Below are 16812 nucleotides of genomic sequence, written 5' to 3'. Positions count from 1 at the left end.
AATGCTACTTCTTCTATCTTTCATTATTGCATATTGCTAGGCTTTCACTCTCTTCATCATTTCACGTCTGAGCTCTTTTTCTCCACGAGTCATTCTAGTGCCACAAAAAGTGGCAAAACAAATGCCACAACTCGCCACATGGGTGAGTTGTGGCATTTATTATGCCACTTTATGTGGCAGAAGACTTATTCTTTCTCCACTTATTCTTGTCTTCTTCATCTCTCTTTTTTTTTTTTTTTTTTTTTACAAGTCACACCATTTTTGCTTCATCTTGCTCTTCAATTTTATTTTCAACTTCTCTGTCACAATTGAGAGGGTCAGATAGTGAGAGATGATGGAGAGACTAGGAGCTATAGGACGCTGATCGAGTTCAAGAAGGGAAAATAAGAAGCCAAAATCATACCAGCTGAAAAATGAATTTAGGCCAAAATTGATTTTCGAACGCTCGAAATGGGCTGAAATGGGGCAAAATTTAATCCGATGTGGAATGGAGGGTATTACCATTCCAGTTTACACACTGGTATGAGATATTCCAGCTGTTCCGACCGGAATGAAATAAAATTTGTACCATTATCTATATATATATATATATATATAAAACCGAAGCCTTTGCTGCCACCACAATTTTCCACGTCAGCACAATATTTAAAAAATAAAAAATAAATAAAAATTATAACTCCTCAAAACTCTAGCAACCTTACCCCTCTCTCAAGTTAAGAAATATAAAGCCACGGTTTCTGCAAACTCTCTCTCTCTCTCTCTAAACGTAGGAAGTCCTAAAACATTCAAGATCTACAATGCACGGTATAGATTTTAGCTTATAAAGTTCAGCTTTTGTAAGGTTAGTTTTGTTTATATATTAATTAATACATAGTACTTTGTTCACCATTGAATATTCATATAATCAATTTCCAATTCAGTGTTCAAGAATTAAACCAAAATTCTAACTGCGCTATCATAAAATATTATTATTAGTATGAATTTTATGGAGTTGCGGTGTTCAAGAATTAAACCAAAATTCTTTTAAATTATCTATAATATTTTGTCATTTGAAAATTTTATCTCTTTGATTTTAGTATATTGTGTTTCTTAAGCTATAGAGAGATTTTCTTTAGTTTCTACAAACTTTCTCTCTCTCCAGATGTAGGAAGTCCTAAATGCACGGTATAGCATTCAAGATCTACAACTCACGGTATAGATTTTAGCTTATAAAGTTCAGCTTTTGTAAGGTTAGTTTGTTTATATATTTAGTCCTTAGGTTTAGGTTTAGGTTTAAGTTTAGATTTTAAGAGATTTATATATTACTACTATGTGGCTGAATTTCCCGTGACATCAGTTTTATGTTTTTTTTTTTATTATTTTTTTTAAATTTGTTTTATGTAAGGTTAGTTTGTTTACATAAGTTCTTTATCTCAAAGATAAGACTTTTATTTCTACCGCAAGAACTATTTAGGTATGTATCCCTTGCAAGCACACATGAACTTAAATTGTCTTTTAATATATGCATGCTTTATTATTTTCTAATAGTTTTCTCATGCATCGCACGGGTTAGCGACTAGTTAAATAGTATTTGGGAAACCCAACCAAAAAGCAGAATAACTTGCAAGTATACGCACGCCTAATCTACTTCAAGTCCTTCTCAAGAAAAAAAAAATCTACTTCACGTCGTTTTCTTTCTTCCTTCCCTCGTGACAGAGAGTGGAGTACTCAGCAAGGAAGTACGAAATTTGTCATCACACCCCATTTGCTAAGCCAATACGTCATCACATTCACACCCCCCAACCGGCCCCTCATTTCTAGTACTATTTATATAGAGGTACATTTTATTACGATATCACACACTTACTAGTCATTACTGGCCTAGGCATTGCACTACTTTATAGCATTCCAATTTTTTCTTCAGAGCTACTTTCTAGAGAAAAATCAATGGCGAAATCAGCAGAGGTTGAACACCCCAATAAGGCCTTTGGCTGGGCAGCCACCGATACTTCTGGCCTCCTCTCTTCCTTCAATTTCTCAAGAAGGTCCTCTCTCTCTCTCTCTCTCTTCATTCAATCTTGTTTGATGTGTTTTTCATTTTAATCTAATATTTTGAATACTAAAATAATTTATCCAGTACAAAATTGGATTTTTTTTTCTTTTCTTTTTGTATAATTCAAATATTATAATAATAATAATAGAGAAAAATGTTATCTCATGAGACATCTTTCTCACAACATGTGAGACTCATGCATTGGATCTACACGTGTAATGAAAGGAATCTCTTATATGAATAGTAGGATCATCGGATAATTTAATTTTTAATAAGGAAAGGGAATCAAAATTTTACTTCTCCTCGTAAAAGAGAATAGATGATACCTTACAAATCTCTTAGATCTTTTGAATCCTCGTTCTCTAAATTCTAAAAAGCTTGCATTTTTTTCTTATTTTCATTTCATTTTATTTGACCGTTTCGTTATTTTATTTTTATTTAACAAAATAAGAATGCATTTATTTGATCAATTAATCATAGCTATTGCTCAAATTAGTATCGACAATGATCCATCCTCTACCATTTTTAAAAAAAAAAAATTATTTTTTATGGTTCCTAATTGTTGGTTTGTGCTAAATATGAAATAGTATGGCATGTCTGTAGGGCAACAGGAGAGAAGGATGTAACATTCAAAGTTCTTTATTGTGGGATATGTCACTCGGACCTCCACATGGTCAAGAACGAATGGGGCATGTCCACCTATCCAATTATCCCAGGGTATGTGAATGTTAATTTCTTAGGAGTCATACCCTTATTATCACTACATCTTTTCCTTTTTATAAAGAAACGAGTTGTCTTACACATAATTTGGAATATATGGAATAATATTCTATATATTACAATATTCAAAATTCCATGGTATTATTATATTTTTTATATTGGTATTTTTTTGGTTTAAGTTGGAGAATAATGTGCTCCTTTTTGTCTATATCTATGGATTGACGAACCTAAAAGATACCATTCAACAATACATATCGGTTTTCTAGAGCATGATATATTTGTTCTGGGCAGTAATTTTTTTCACATCATTTTTATAAACTGAAAACGTAACTCACGTTTTCAGATTATAAAAACGCAGTGTGAAAGAATTTTTTTTCCTATTTTATGTTGTTTAAGACTTTTGCAAATTTAGTTATAGTGCTCAATTCTATATATAGATAGAACCCCGCGAGTACAGAAAAATTGTTTTCCGAAAATATAAATAACGATTTGATGATGTTTGGTTCAATTTGTTAATTATTTTGGTTTATGAGTTGTTATTATTATTAGTTGTTAAATTACAAATTACATTCTCTAAATTTGAAATGTTTTTATTTTTTTTCTTTAATATTTTTATTTTATTTTAATGTTTCAACTTATGTATGCATTCAATGTAGTCATTCCATCCATATCGCACAATTAAAACCCATAAATGACGTAATTATGCTATTAAAATAAATGTAGTTTAACAGCATACCCTGGATAGAGATTGACGAAAGGAGTAGGACTATACATTGAAAACAAATTTGTAAGTTAAAAGACTAAAATTTGAAAAATTCGAACTATAGGGAGAAAAATATAAACAAATCATAATTAGAAGGTGTAATTTCTAAGCAATTCAATTCAACACTTAATTTGCCAAAATTTACACGCTATTTGTCCATTACATGTTAGTACATTCTCAAAGAAACGAGTAAATTTACACGCTATTTGTCCATTACATGTATTGAAATCATGTGAATTGAACTGGATAATTAATGCAGGCATGAGATTGTGGGGGTAGTGACTGAGGTGGGCAGCGGAGTACAAAAGTTCAAAGTTGGAGACAAGGTTGGCGTTGGCTGCATGGTCGGTGCATGTCATTCTTGCGATAACTGCACCAACCACCTTGAAAATTACTGCCCCAAAATGATTCTCACCTATGGTGCTAAGTATTATGATGGAACCACCACATATGGAGGCTACTCTGACACCATGGTTTCTGATGAACACTTTGTGATCCGTATTCCAGACAACCTACCACTTGATGCTGGTGCCCCTCTCCTTTGTGCTGGGATCACAGTGTACAGTCCCTTGAGATTTTATGGACTTGACAAACCTGGTATGCATGTGGGTGTGGTTGGCCTCGGTGGTCTAGGCCATGTTGCTGTGAAGTTTGCTAAAGCTATGGGGGTTAAGGTGACAGTTATCAGTACTTCACCCAACAAGAAGAAGGAAGCTTTGGAACATCTTGGTGCTGACTCCTTTTTGGTTAGCAAAGACCAAGATCAAATGCAGGTACTTAGTTTTGTTGTTAACATGTTGCATTGTCAAGTTATTTTATGTGAGTTACCATAAGTGTACAGTATCTTAGTTTCTAACTTTATCTACTATATAGGCTGCTCAGGGCACATTGGATGGTATCATTGATACAGTCTCTGCTCAGCACCCTCTCATGCCTCTACTTGGTCTATTGAAGACACAAGGAAAGCTCGTTATGGTTGGTGCGCCAGAGAAGCCACTTGAGCTACCAGTTTTTCCATTACTTATGGGTATGCATGTTACATCTGACAATTGTTATATTTGATTTGAAAATGGGATCTGAAGTTTCTTGTTATGTTAATTTGACTTAGTAATTATATAAGACCGTGGGTGTATTATTATTATTATTATTATTATTATTATTATATACTCTTGTGTAGTACAAGCCTAATTGTCGACTGTGCATTTTCACTGATAAATTGTGTATTAATAAATGTTATGGAATGACAGGAAGGAAGCTAGTGGGTGGTAGTGGCATTGGAGGCATGAAGGAAACACAAGAAATGATTGATTTTGCAGCCAAACACAACATTACTTCTGACATTGAGGTAATTCCAATTGACTATGTGAACACTGCAATGGAACGACTTGTGAAAGCAGATGTTAGATACCGATTTGTCATTGATATTGGGAACACATTGAAGTCAAGCTCTTGATTTTTGCTGTCTTTTTAGTATGTCTCACTTGTGTGATGAGATACCTTTTAGTTGATTACGTTGTTTTCTGGTATTTTTAGCCTCTTTTTTTTGGGTTTTCTGAACATGTCTTTCTCATAGTGTGGCAAAGAAGTTTTTTTTTTTTTTTTTTTTTTTTGAGAAGAGGATGTAAAAGTTGTACTATTTGTGATAAATAAGAAATGAAGTGATTTTTGCTTTGGGATTTCAAACATTTGGTGAGTTATTGTCCCTTGCAATCTCTTCCCTTCTTTAATTAGATTGGGAATGTCTTATTAAGTACTACTACCATTGGGTCAATAGGTCACCTACCAAATAAAATCTTACAGTATTTCATTATCGGATGCGTTTAGTCGTAAAACCTTCAACTAAGGCCTTTTTTTAAAATTTAAATAAATAAAAAATAAAAAATAAAAAAAACCCTTCAACTAAGGTAATAAATAATATTGCATGATAATCAACAACGCATTTGAGATCAATTCATATTAATTAATGATGCCACACAACTCTTAACTTAAAAATTTTCAGGTATTCCCTAACAATAACCCCAATACCAGCTCATTCTTCTTCCTTAAAATATCTCCATCAAAGTTGACCTTAATTCTTAAACATATCAACCAGAGGAGACTGCCACGAAACCCATAAGTCAATCTCAAGCCTGTTGTAGTACCTGTTCAAAAGGGTAGGGCTATGAGAGCTAGAGTGCTATACCTCCATATGGTAGTTCTTTATGATTAGGCTAAGGTACCGATCGATTTTTGATGTAGGCGAAGAATAATCTCCAGTAGCATTTTGGGTCCGCTTGGATACAACTGAAAACTGAAAAACACTGTAACAAAATAATTTTTAAATGTGTGAATAGTACCGTGAGACCCATTTTTAATGAAAAAGTTGTTGAAAAGTGAAATTTGTGGATCCGTGAACAGTACACGATGTGCACTGATTGATTGAAAAAAGTGGGAAAAGTCAAACTTTGCGGCTACTGTTCATTGAACAGTGCATGAACAGTAGCCGCAAGTCTCACAAACGCGTGAAAATAAATAAATAAAGATGTTTTTTTTTTTTTTTTTTTGAGGAACAAATAAATAAAGACGTAGACGTGCTGTTTTCAGCCCAATCCAAACGTAGCCTTTATCATCAGACTAAGACACCAATTGATTTTTGGTGTAGGCAAGGATTGATCCTCATATCTCTTATTCAATTATTATAGATTTTACCAGTTGAGCTAATTGAAACTCACATTAAAATAATAATTTTAAAAAATTAAAAAATTAAAAAAAATAAAATAAAATAAAAAATAAAAAAATAAAAAATAAAAAACCACCAACTTAGGAAAGCCAAACACCAGTATTTCGGTGAGTTTATGGTAACATAAGCCTGACCTTTTTTCGGGTAAGCAACAAAAAACAGGTGAATCGACCATAATAAATAGATCCATAAACAGCAAAAACTTCAAATAGGAAAATAAAAAATAAAAAAATAAAGGCATTTTTTGGCACCACAACAAGAAACGCACGGACCTTGACCTTTTCCATATCCGGAGGCGAACCAAGAAAATTTTCGAATGTCTAAAAGAGGAAAGTGGAATGAGAAGACCGAAAGTGTAGCATGTAAGAACTAAGAAGCCTTAACAAATTACTGGTTGTATCAACAAAAAAAAAAAAAAAAAAAAAAAAAAAAAATTACTGGTTCAGAAAGAGTGGAAAAGTCAGCAAGAAAGTTTGAATTTTATAAATGTATTCCCTATATATATATATATAGATACATTTCTACCTATAATCACACACACTTTATTTATTAGTCACTTACTGGCCTATAGGCATTGCATTACTAAAACATTACAATTGTTTCTTCATTGCTGCATTCTAGAGAAAATTCAATGGCGAAATCACCAGAGGTTGAGCACCCCAACAAAGCCTTGGGCTGGGCAGCCAGGGATACTTCTGGGATCCTCTCTCCCTTCAATTTCTCAAGAAGGTCCTCCCTCTCTCTCCCTCTTCATCCAATCTTGTTTGATTTTCTTTTTTCGTTTTAATCTAAAATCTTGCTTATCCTAAGAAATTAGATCATTTTTTTATGCTTGTAAGAGCATTTGCATCAGTTCATGTAAAATTTTATGTCGATTTTAGTATAAGAATTCACTTTCTATTTTACATACTTTTCAAAACACCTAATATCAGATTATCTATTTTATATTGCATTTCATTAAAATATCAATATTTCTTGATTTTTTTTTTCTAATTGTTTCTCTTTCTCTTCACACACAATAACCATCATTCATTTTCTTCCTTCATTCTCTGGATACATAAAGAAAGAATAAAAAATTAAATGCAAAATGAATAGTGTCACTGTAAATTTACTCGGTTATTGTAATAACCATGTATTTTCACACAATTTTGCATTGACTGACACATCAAATTATCTATTTTATACTACATTTTATTAATATATCAATTTTTCTTTTTTCTTTTTTTAATTGTTTCTCTTTCTTCACATACAACAACTATTATTCACTCTCTTCCTTCATCCTCTGAATATATAAAGAAAGAATAAAAAATTAAATGCAAAATAAATAGTGTCACTGTAAATTTACACAGTTATTGTAGCAATTATTTATTTTTATACAACTTTACATGGACCGATGTGCATGAATTTTGAACTTGATTGGCAAAAATGTGATACTTTTTCTATTATACAAGTGCTCTAATAATTTTTTTTTCCTCATATACTATGGGGTGAAAAGCAAATAAAAATGAAATTGGATCATTCAATTATACTAAATATTTTTATTTAAAATGAAATTGGATCATTTTGTTATGCACTTTGAAAAGGCTTGCATTTTTTCATTTTTTGGATGAAAGACAATAGTGAAAAGGCTTGCATTTTTTCTTATTTTCATTTCATTTTATTAGACAGTTACATTGTGATATTAATGAGATTTTTTTTAATAATTCGATAATTGAGGAAGGGGGATCTTACTCCAGACGTCTCTCTTGTAAATACAAAATAGTGTTAATTAAATAAGTTATAAAACTCTTATTTATAAGAGATTTGGGGTTCAATCTCCGCTAATTACACCAAAAACTTACTAATTGGTATCTTGGTTTAATGATAAAGAACTATCATTAAGAGCGGACGCGATTGGTTGAAACTCTCTCTCAAAAAAAAAAGTTATAAAACTCTTGATTTTTCTTTTTTTTTTTATATAATTCGATAATTATAAAAATGAAAATTGAAGGCACAGGCTCTTGGCATTACAAAGGCCATTTAGCCAAATAAGAATACATTTATTTGATCAATTAATCATGGTGTACGTGGTGATTGGTCAATTAGTATTGACAATGATCCATCATTTCCCTCCTTTTTTCTGAATTGATGGTTTTTGCCAAACTAAATGGTTGCTGGTATGTTTGTAGGGCAACAGGAGAGAAGGATGTAAAGTTCAAAGTTCTTTATTGTGGAATATGCCACTCGGACCTTCACATGATCTTGAACGAATGGGGCATGACCACCTACCCACTTATCCCTGGGTATGTTAATGTTTCCTACTTCTATCACTATATCTTTGCCTTTTCATTAAGAATTGTGTTGTCTTAAATATTTCATTTAAATTGGAATAATATTTTATATATTATAATATTCAAAATTCCATAGTATTATAATATAGTGGTACTTTTTTGTTTATTTGGAAAAGGATGTGCTACTTTTTGTCTATATCCATGGATTGAGTAACCTAAAAGATATCGTTCAACAAAGCATATCAATTTTCTAGGACACCCAAAAAAAAAATATATATATATATATATATATATAATATGAGATAGAAATTTTATTCTAATCTAATTTAAGTGTCAAAATTTTTGTGTTCCTTAGACATTCTCGTTGAAAATAAATGGAGTTTAACAACACATTTGGATGGAGAGATGGGAGGAGGACTATAGTCTATACATTAAAAACGAATGTGTAAGTTAAAAGACTGAAAATTGAAAAATTAAAACTATAGGGAACACAAAGATAAAAACAAATCAAAGTAGGGTTTACTTTGTAAGTAATTCAATTCAAACACTTTGCCAAAATTTACATGATATTTGTCCATTACATGTTAATAAATTATCATTAAACTAGTGAATGGATTTTACTCTCTAGTCTTTTTAGTATCCCATATTGAAATCATGTGAACTGAATTTGATAATGCAGGCATGAGATTGTGGGTGTAGTGACAGACGTGGGCAGTAAAGTACAAAAGTTCAAAGTTGGAGACAAGGTTGGCGTTGGCTGCATGGTTGGAGCATGTCTTTCTTGCGATAGCTGCACCAACCACCTTGAAAACTACTGCCCCAAAACGATTCTCACCTATGGTGCTAAGTATTATGATGGAACCACCACCTATGGAGGATACTCCGACACCATGGTTTCGGATGAGCACTTTGTGATCCGTATTCCAGAAAACCTTCCACTAGATTCTAGTGCTCCTCTCCTTTGTGCTGGGATCACAGTGTACAGCCCCTTGAGATTTTATGGACTTGACAAACCTGGTATGCATGTGGGTGTGGTTGGCCTTGGTGGTCTAGGCCATGTTGCTGTGAAGTTTGCTAAAGCTATGGGGGTTAAGGTGACAGTGATCAGTAGTTCACCTAATAAGAAGAAAGAAGCTATGGAACATCTTGGTGCTGACTCATTTTTAGTTAGTAAAGACCAAGATCAGATGCAGGTACTGACTTGTTAACATGTTGCATTGTCAGTGTGAGTTACCGTATGTGTACAATATCTAATTATGTTTCTAATTTGATATACTATATATATATATATAGGCAGCCCAGGGCACGATGGATGGTATCATTGATACAGTCTCTGCTCAGCACCCTCTCCTACCTCTAATTGGTTTATTGAAAACACAAGGAAAACTCGTTATGGTTGGTGCGCCAGAGAAACCACTTGAGTTACCAGTTTTTCCATTAGTCATGGGTAAAGCATATTACATCTAGCAATTGTTACATTTGATTTGAAAAGGGATAAGAACTTGCTTGTTATGTTAATTTGACTTGGTAATTAACTAATTATATAACTATATAAGACTCTGTGTTTATTATTATATGTACCCTTGTGTTGTACAAGCCTGATTGCTTCCTATGCATTTGCACTAATGAACTGTGTATTAATAAATATTATGGAATGACAGCAAGGAAGTTACTGGGTGGTAGTTGCATTGGAGGCATGAAGGAAACACAAGAAATGATTGATTTTGCAGCCAAACACAACATAAAGGCTGACATTGAGGTTATTCCTATCGATTATGTGAACACTGCCATGGAACGCCTCCAGAAAGCAGATGTCAGATATCGATTCGTCATTGACATTGCAAATACATTGAAGTCGAACGCTTGAATTTTGCTGCCTTTTGAGCAAGAGTTGCTGACCAGACTAGGATATGTATTCAGTTGATAAAATCGTCTTATATCTGGAATTTTGTTTTCTTCTAGTTCTGTTTTTTGAATAAGTCTTCCAAATACTATGATGGAAAAGAAATAATAGGCTGCTCGTGTTGGAAAAACAGAAGTTGCAATAATTTGTTGGTTTTGGATTTTAATTTTTAATCATTCAGTGAGTTCTAAGGTCCTTGTAATCTCTTCTCCTGTTTCAGATTAGTAATGTCATTTGAAAAGGACACCAGCAATTGAGCCAAGTCGTCTAATAATTTTGGTTTAGTTCATTTCATCTCTTCAATTTTCCATGCTATGTCATAGCTAAGGTAGGTGTATGGTGTGAGATATCTGGACCTCACCTTAATTTTAAGCTACGTCATGAAATTTTATATGGCAAAGACATCATTGTTTTTTTATGCTAGAGAAGGGAGTCGCTTAATATAGTTTATATTAATGTCTCTATGGTTAAAGTGGAGGGACATTTACTACTGAAGAGAGACCATAGACATTTGTTTTCAATTGCTAAAGCAAACGGTTTCAGCAAGCAATTGGTGGTGGATCGAAGAGATGCTTAAAGCAAATTGTATAACAACAGAAGGCTGTTTGTGCAAGTAAAGAGTGATCGACAAAAGATCAGTTTAACGCACCTTAGAAATGTTTAAAAAAAAAAAAAATCACCATAATAAACTTGTGGTGGACTATTGTAAATCTTGCATGATATCAGACCAAAAAAAAATCTACTCAAAGAGTGATATGCACTTGCCATCAAACAGCTCAACAGTTTAAATGACCCACATATCTGGGCAGCTTGTTCAATGCATTAACAGTTTCCAGGTCAATTTGCTTCAATTACAATGCCTGACTCAATTTTTTTATTCCAAAACTGGTATGAATCAGTCTCAAATATTGCCTAAAAAACTGTTAGTCAGTAACACTGTATGAGGTTTTTATATACAATAAGCACACATTATTCAGGGAAGTTCCACAGTTCAGCAATCATAAGGAATATCTGCACGCTCAAGTTCTCTCTTTCAAACTGTATTCTCTAAGAAATAAGAAACTACACCTCTCTGCTTCAACTGTCTAGCAAACTGCCTAAAAATTATAAACCACCATAATGGAAAATTTCACAAAAAATATTCCCAAAAAAGATAAAAAGAAAAGGTCACTACTTGCAATTCTTCTGTTACCAAGTATACATAATGACCTATTCAGATGATAGTATTTCAAAGGTCAATTGAAGATCAGAAAACCTAATGGACTTGGGCGGCAAAAAGCAGCACCTTTTCTGGCAAGTGTTGATCATTCTCAAAGTAACTTGTTTGTGATAGGGACAAGTGAGACTAAGGAACTAAAAATCCAGCGTCCCAGTCTTTGATGACCCAGAACAACTAGCAGATGTGCCATATGAAGTCCCACTTGAACTGTCAATAGGCGCTTGATTTAGACTTTCTAAAACTAGAAACCTCCGCTTTTGCAACTTTATTGAGAATGTTGTGGCGTCAAGAATAACAGGAACCTGAATGGATTTGATAAAACATAACAAAACAAAATCAGTTGAGCAAGAAAATATCATAGGGCTAATGCAATTGACTGTGAAAATTGCACACTATAACCAAAGCTGAACAAGCAGAACACAAAGGAATGCAGGATTCTGTGTTCTTTGTGAGTGAATGAGAACCAAATCAATTTAAGAAAAAACAAAAAAACAAAAAACAAAAACACCCACCTGGTAGGCAGGTGGGTGTATGTCTTTGCATGCACAAAGTTGCATGCATATGCATGTTTGTAGGTGAACTGCATGAATAAGAAAACTAGTATACTGCAAGCACTGCTACCTATTAGCGTATAAGGATCAGGAAGAAGCATGACTTGGTGGTACCTGTGTATTAATGCGTGCTACTTTGTGCACATTTAGGAGCCCAACCATGTCCTGGTAACCAGTGAGAAGTTTCGCCATTTCCTTGTCCTCATCTGAAACAAGCACCTTCTTGAAAATTATCGTTCATATGTAACAAAAGATAACAGCATATAAGAAGTTATGAAAAGTGACATCTAACCTGGGATTGCTCTGACAGACAGTAACGTGTCTGCCATATGCTGCCACCGTCTAGAGAAGGATGTTGAAAGAAGGGAAGGAGGAAATGTCACAACAGCAACTGCATTTGAAGACCGGACCATGCTCCTTAGAGATCTAATAAAGGAAAGCATATCCCATTCCTGCAATGCTTACATGTTGATGAAATACACAAACACACTAATACTCTTTGGTAGCCTTAAAATTCCAAATTAAAATAGGTAGAAAAAATAAGACTCAAAATGACCATTATTGTCAAGGATATAACAAAATGCATTTATCAAGATCACCTATGAATTAAAGAAGATTTCTCTGAATAGGAAAGTGCATAAGTTGTAGCAATCCAACAGAAATATGAAGCAAATGAAACAAGAGCCACTTCTAAAGATTTACTGCAGATAGGAGCTTAAAAGAAAAATGTAAGTGCACTAACCATGTTGGAATATGTGCATTGTGGAGCACAAAATGACTGGATAGCAATTCGACCAGCAGAAGAAATGCTGCTAGCATTTCTGGGATGCCATGCAAAGGTAGAATTATATGTCAGAATTGAAAATTTTAGAGGACAACAAAAATAGGTAGGAGCCACTAGAAATACCATCAAGTGATGGATTATTTTTACAACAAGCCAAGTACTCTTGTCAAAGAAATTGAATTTGAGACCCACTAACCCCAGGGAGAAGAAGGAAAAGAGGGGGGGGGGGGGGGGGGGAGAGAGAGAGAGGGAATTAAACAAAAAGGCTGATAGAGAGATAAATTTAACGAGTAGTAAAAAAAAAGATTAAAAAACGTAAGTCAAATTTGGCAGCAAGCTCAAATGAGTTTTGACGTCACAGGAGCTATAAATATAGTTGAAAGAACAACTGTTTGTATACAATCTCTGAAGTAATCTCAAGAATGTCTCCCAGCATGCTATGGAAGTGGTTTATAACTCTGAAACAAGTTCTAAGCTTGTAATCTACAAAGACATCTATGTCAATCAGATAACTCATGCCAGTATCTGCATTCTGCAACAATTTCCTCTTCTTCATTCTATGAAGATAGACAGAAGGAGAACATTAAGATGACCAGGAATTTATAGCTGGCTATAAGCCTACCATTGCAGCAACAATGTTTCCTAAAAGTCTAGTCTAATTGGATATAGTGCAAAAATTTCTATTAACAAACTTTTGTTTAATTGTATCCGGTCAAAATCTACACACGGGTAGCTAGGATCTTCCCTGCTCAGAGGAGACAAAATTCTAGTAAAATAAAAAAAAGAAGCTATCTTCAAAGCCAAACCAGTTTTATGATTTTTTCACAAAGCGAAATTGACAACTTGCATAAGTAGATTTCTGGTAATAAAAGTATGATAATACCTTGGAAATTGAGCCAAAAATGTAGCAAAATGGTCACGAAGAGCAGCAAGATTTGGAGAATCTAGAATGCTGACACAATCAATATGTTGGCCACTTATAAAATGCTTTTCTAAGGGCTTCCGCAAGTCAAAGTCATGGCAATACTCGTGCTTAACATCTGCATGACTATAATATAATGAGCTCTCCCCATGATTGCATACCGACAAGCTTGTACAGTTGTACCATGTATACAATAATAATGTACACTATTCATCATAAAAAATGTAAATTGTACAGACTGCTTCACTTCCAAGGTTCTTATCACCAATATAAATATTAGTTTTCTTTTGGCAAACTATTATTTTTCATGTTTAGGACTATATTTCACAAACTATGCCACTTAAAAACTATATATTGAGACAGGTAAATCATAAGCAGCATCAGCATAAAGTATAAATAAAAAAGAATGAGAGCATTGTTCTAGACAAGCTTACCTCTGTTACTATCAAAATGATGCTGATTATCACCGAAGTATTTCTTATATTGCCAAGCAATCCTCAAACCATTCTCCTGTAATTTATACAAACTAAGTATTAAAATTTTTAAATTTCATCCAAATCAAAAATCACAGAAATAAACAGTAAAAGGAAATGGAAGAAGCAAGGCACATTTTCAGGATCATGGTCACGAGATTTATCATCTTTGGATGACCCTGGAGTAGGCAGAGTACCCAGAAATCCTTTTGGGTCCTTGGATGGACTGGCATAGAGAAGGGGTTGCTTGTGAACAAGTCCTTGTGACATAAAATTCCTCAACAAAAGCATGTGATGAGGAGCTTCTGCATCCTCCATCACCATGACAAGGCTTCCTAAAGGAAACCCACCGCCTAAAATCTCTACAAATCAAAGACAACCAATCAAAAACCTCCACAAATTCAGACTATACACATAAATTGTTAAACAATAATGATTTCATTGCCTTTTTGACGAGTTTCAGTCTATAACTAATCCAAAGAAAGTGGTAAATGTAGAGACTTACTGTCAAGGTCTGGAATCCCGGATGAAATAAAGATGGTGCCGTTGGGACCATACTTGAGCCCCGGAGTACTAGATGTTACAGTTGCAAGGTTGCGAGAGAAGCTGCTTGTCCGAGGCTTGCTCGTAGCCATGACTATGTTATTGTTAACAGGCTCTACAATAATTTGATTATTCATTATCAATATAGAATTAAATCAATATCAATGCTCATAAGAAAACAAAATTTTTAGCTAAGCTATAATTTCAGTACAGTACTCATCACTGCATCAGCTTTATTGGGTGGCCATATGACATAGAATTTAATCCATATAACATCAATTCAAAGCAAGAATCCTGTTTAACTATCTGGGTATTGTATATAATGGGAAAAAAAAATCTACAATGTGCAATAGAATAACATAGAACTCGTTCACGCTTTTCATCGAACAGATGGTGTGCAATATTTTCAGTTTAACCATGAAACAGATTCTGGAAACAAAAAGAGACAGACCCAGAACACAATAGTCAATACCATGCACTGGTTTGGCTACTGAGAAGAAAAGAAAAAAACTTCAATGCAGTCCATTACTTGCCCTAGTTGATTGCGTGGAGGCTGGAGACTCCGATTTCGGAGGTGGTTCGCGGCTTCCTGCAACGCCTGCTAGCCAAAGATTGTGCACATCGGGCCTGAAATGTCAGCACAAGCCCACTTAAATAAGAACGGGTTTTGGCCCACCCAGTTTGCTTTGTACTAATTTTTTGGGAAATTTTTACTTTATTTAGGCCCAATACTTTTATTTTAAACTTTTTAAAAGTAGTAAATTAAACCATTAAATTTCCAAAAATAGCAAATTAAACCCTTTTTACAAGGATTGTACGTCTCTTAAGTGAAAGGACTATTATAAATAAAATTTTTATTTAAAAAAATAAAAATAATAAAAATAAATACTAGCCTTTGAGCATGGACCTGTGCTTCTGCTCAAAGACTCTATATATATATATATATATATATATAAATTAAAATAACGCTCATTTCAATTTTCTAAATAAATTTAAAAAGAAAAAACCCAAGTTCCTATATTATTAAAAAAAAAAACCACATTATGTATCCTTATCCCATATTTTCATGTAGTTTTTTTTTGTTTTTTTTTTTAATAAGATTATCCCATATAGTTAAAAGAATATCTAGTTAGTCACTACTCTTTTCCACTTATCTAAATAAAATTATTAAGTTTTAAAATTTAAAATTTTAGGTTACTTATAAAATCTCTTATTTTTTGTACATGTTCTACTCTATCATAAATAAACCCAAGTTGATATAATCTCACAAAAAAAAAGGGGTGTTAGGAGAGGTGGTGCCTAATTTTATGGAATATGGAGAAACGTTGTGAGATTTTTTTTTTTTTTTTTTAATTTACCTAAAGTTTAGGAGTTTTATTTAGAGTTTACACCTTAGAGTTCATGACTTAAATGGCTTTAAAGTCCCTTAAATAGTAGTATATACAATACTTAAAATTAAAAAAATAATAATAAAAAAAAAATACTCTGTCCCAATCAATCAAGAGAAAGAGTTGGTAGAATCCATTTTGTCATTGAAAAAATAATAAATTTAATAACACAATTTTTTTCACTTTTGTTGAAGTGACAAGTTATGAATGATGGAAATAAAATAAATCTTAATGGTGCTATCATGTGAAAATAATTATTCATGCTAGCAACCTTCCACTTCAACAAGCTGTGAAAAAAGATATGTTCAAAGCAAAATTGTAAAATTTTGAAACTAGTGTTGGGTCCATGAAAATGGTCTACACTCTTTCGAAACTCTTAATATTGAAAAAACAATATCTATATAGAACAATCAACACAGCCGTTGTATAAAAATAAATAAATAATAATAATAATCAACAAAAAAGTTGGTTTAAGACTTTCGGTAGACCACATCTTTCTAGTGTTGTTACGAAGGCATTGATGGC

At 33.2% G+C, this 16812-nt stretch overlaps 3 protein-coding genes across 7 annotated transcripts in view; 2 read left to right on the top strand and 1 right to left on the bottom strand.

Moving 5' to 3' along the window:
- LOC115995451 (probable mannitol dehydrogenase) overlaps positions 1-5198 on the top strand; it is a 34467-nt gene extending 29269 nt beyond the window's left edge. Inside the window, exons 1-5 of one of the 2 annotated variants that reach the window (XM_031120023.1) lie at positions 1927-2024; positions 2636-2749; positions 3775-4288; positions 4389-4542; positions 4763-5198. In XM_031120023.1, the coding sequence (XP_030975883.1) occupies positions 1927-2024; positions 2636-2749; positions 3775-4288; positions 4389-4542; positions 4763-4968 (1086 nt within the window). In that variant the 3' untranslated portion in view covers positions 4969-5198. Of the gene's footprint in view, positions 1-1926; positions 2025-2635; positions 2750-3774; positions 4289-4388; positions 4543-4762 lie in introns of those variants that run through there. The other variant, XM_031120024.1, reaches the window with a different exon arrangement.
- A 1575-nt stretch (positions 5199-6773) lies between these two features.
- LOC115995452 (probable mannitol dehydrogenase) lies at positions 6774-10669 on the top strand. Its single transcript, XM_031120025.1, has 5 exons — positions 6774-6963; positions 8403-8516; positions 9184-9697; positions 9798-9951; positions 10166-10669. The coding sequence occupies exons 1-5, from the start codon at positions 6866-6868 to the stop codon at positions 10369-10371; spliced, it is 1086 nt and encodes a 361-aa protein (XP_030975885.1). The 5' UTR covers positions 6774-6865; the 3' UTR covers positions 10372-10669.
- Positions 10670-11248: 579 nt separating this feature from the next.
- Positions 11249-15590, bottom strand: LOC115951010 (elongator complex protein 4). Of its 4 annotated transcripts, none has more exons than XM_031068315.1 (9): positions 15433-15590; positions 14862-15014; positions 14492-14718; positions 14318-14393; positions 13845-14001; positions 12920-12998; positions 12470-12629; positions 12292-12383; positions 11249-11928 (listed from the first exon to the last, which is right to left on the bottom strand). In XM_031068315.1, the coding sequence occupies exons 2-9, from the start codon at positions 14989-14991 to the stop codon at positions 11761-11763; spliced, it is 1089 nt and encodes a 362-aa protein (XP_030924175.1). In that variant the 5' UTR covers positions 14992-15014; positions 15433-15590; the 3' UTR covers positions 11249-11760. The 4 variants fall into 4 exon arrangements, with proteins under 4 accessions (XP_030924175.1, XP_030924178.1, XP_030924177.1 ...); XM_031068318.1 differs by having other exon boundaries at positions 15429-15530; XM_031068317.1 differs by having other exon boundaries at positions 15351-15528.
- Positions 15591-16812: the final 1222 nt, after the last annotated feature.

This window comes from Quercus lobata, chromosome 6 (assembly GCF_001633185.2).
Source record: "Quercus lobata isolate SW786 chromosome 6, ValleyOak3.0 Primary Assembly, whole genome shotgun sequence".
NCBI lineage: Eukaryota > Viridiplantae > Streptophyta > Magnoliopsida > Fagales > Fagaceae > Quercus > Quercus lobata.
Note: the sequence above shows the minus strand (reverse complement) of the source record. Positions and strands in the feature narration are given on the sequence as shown.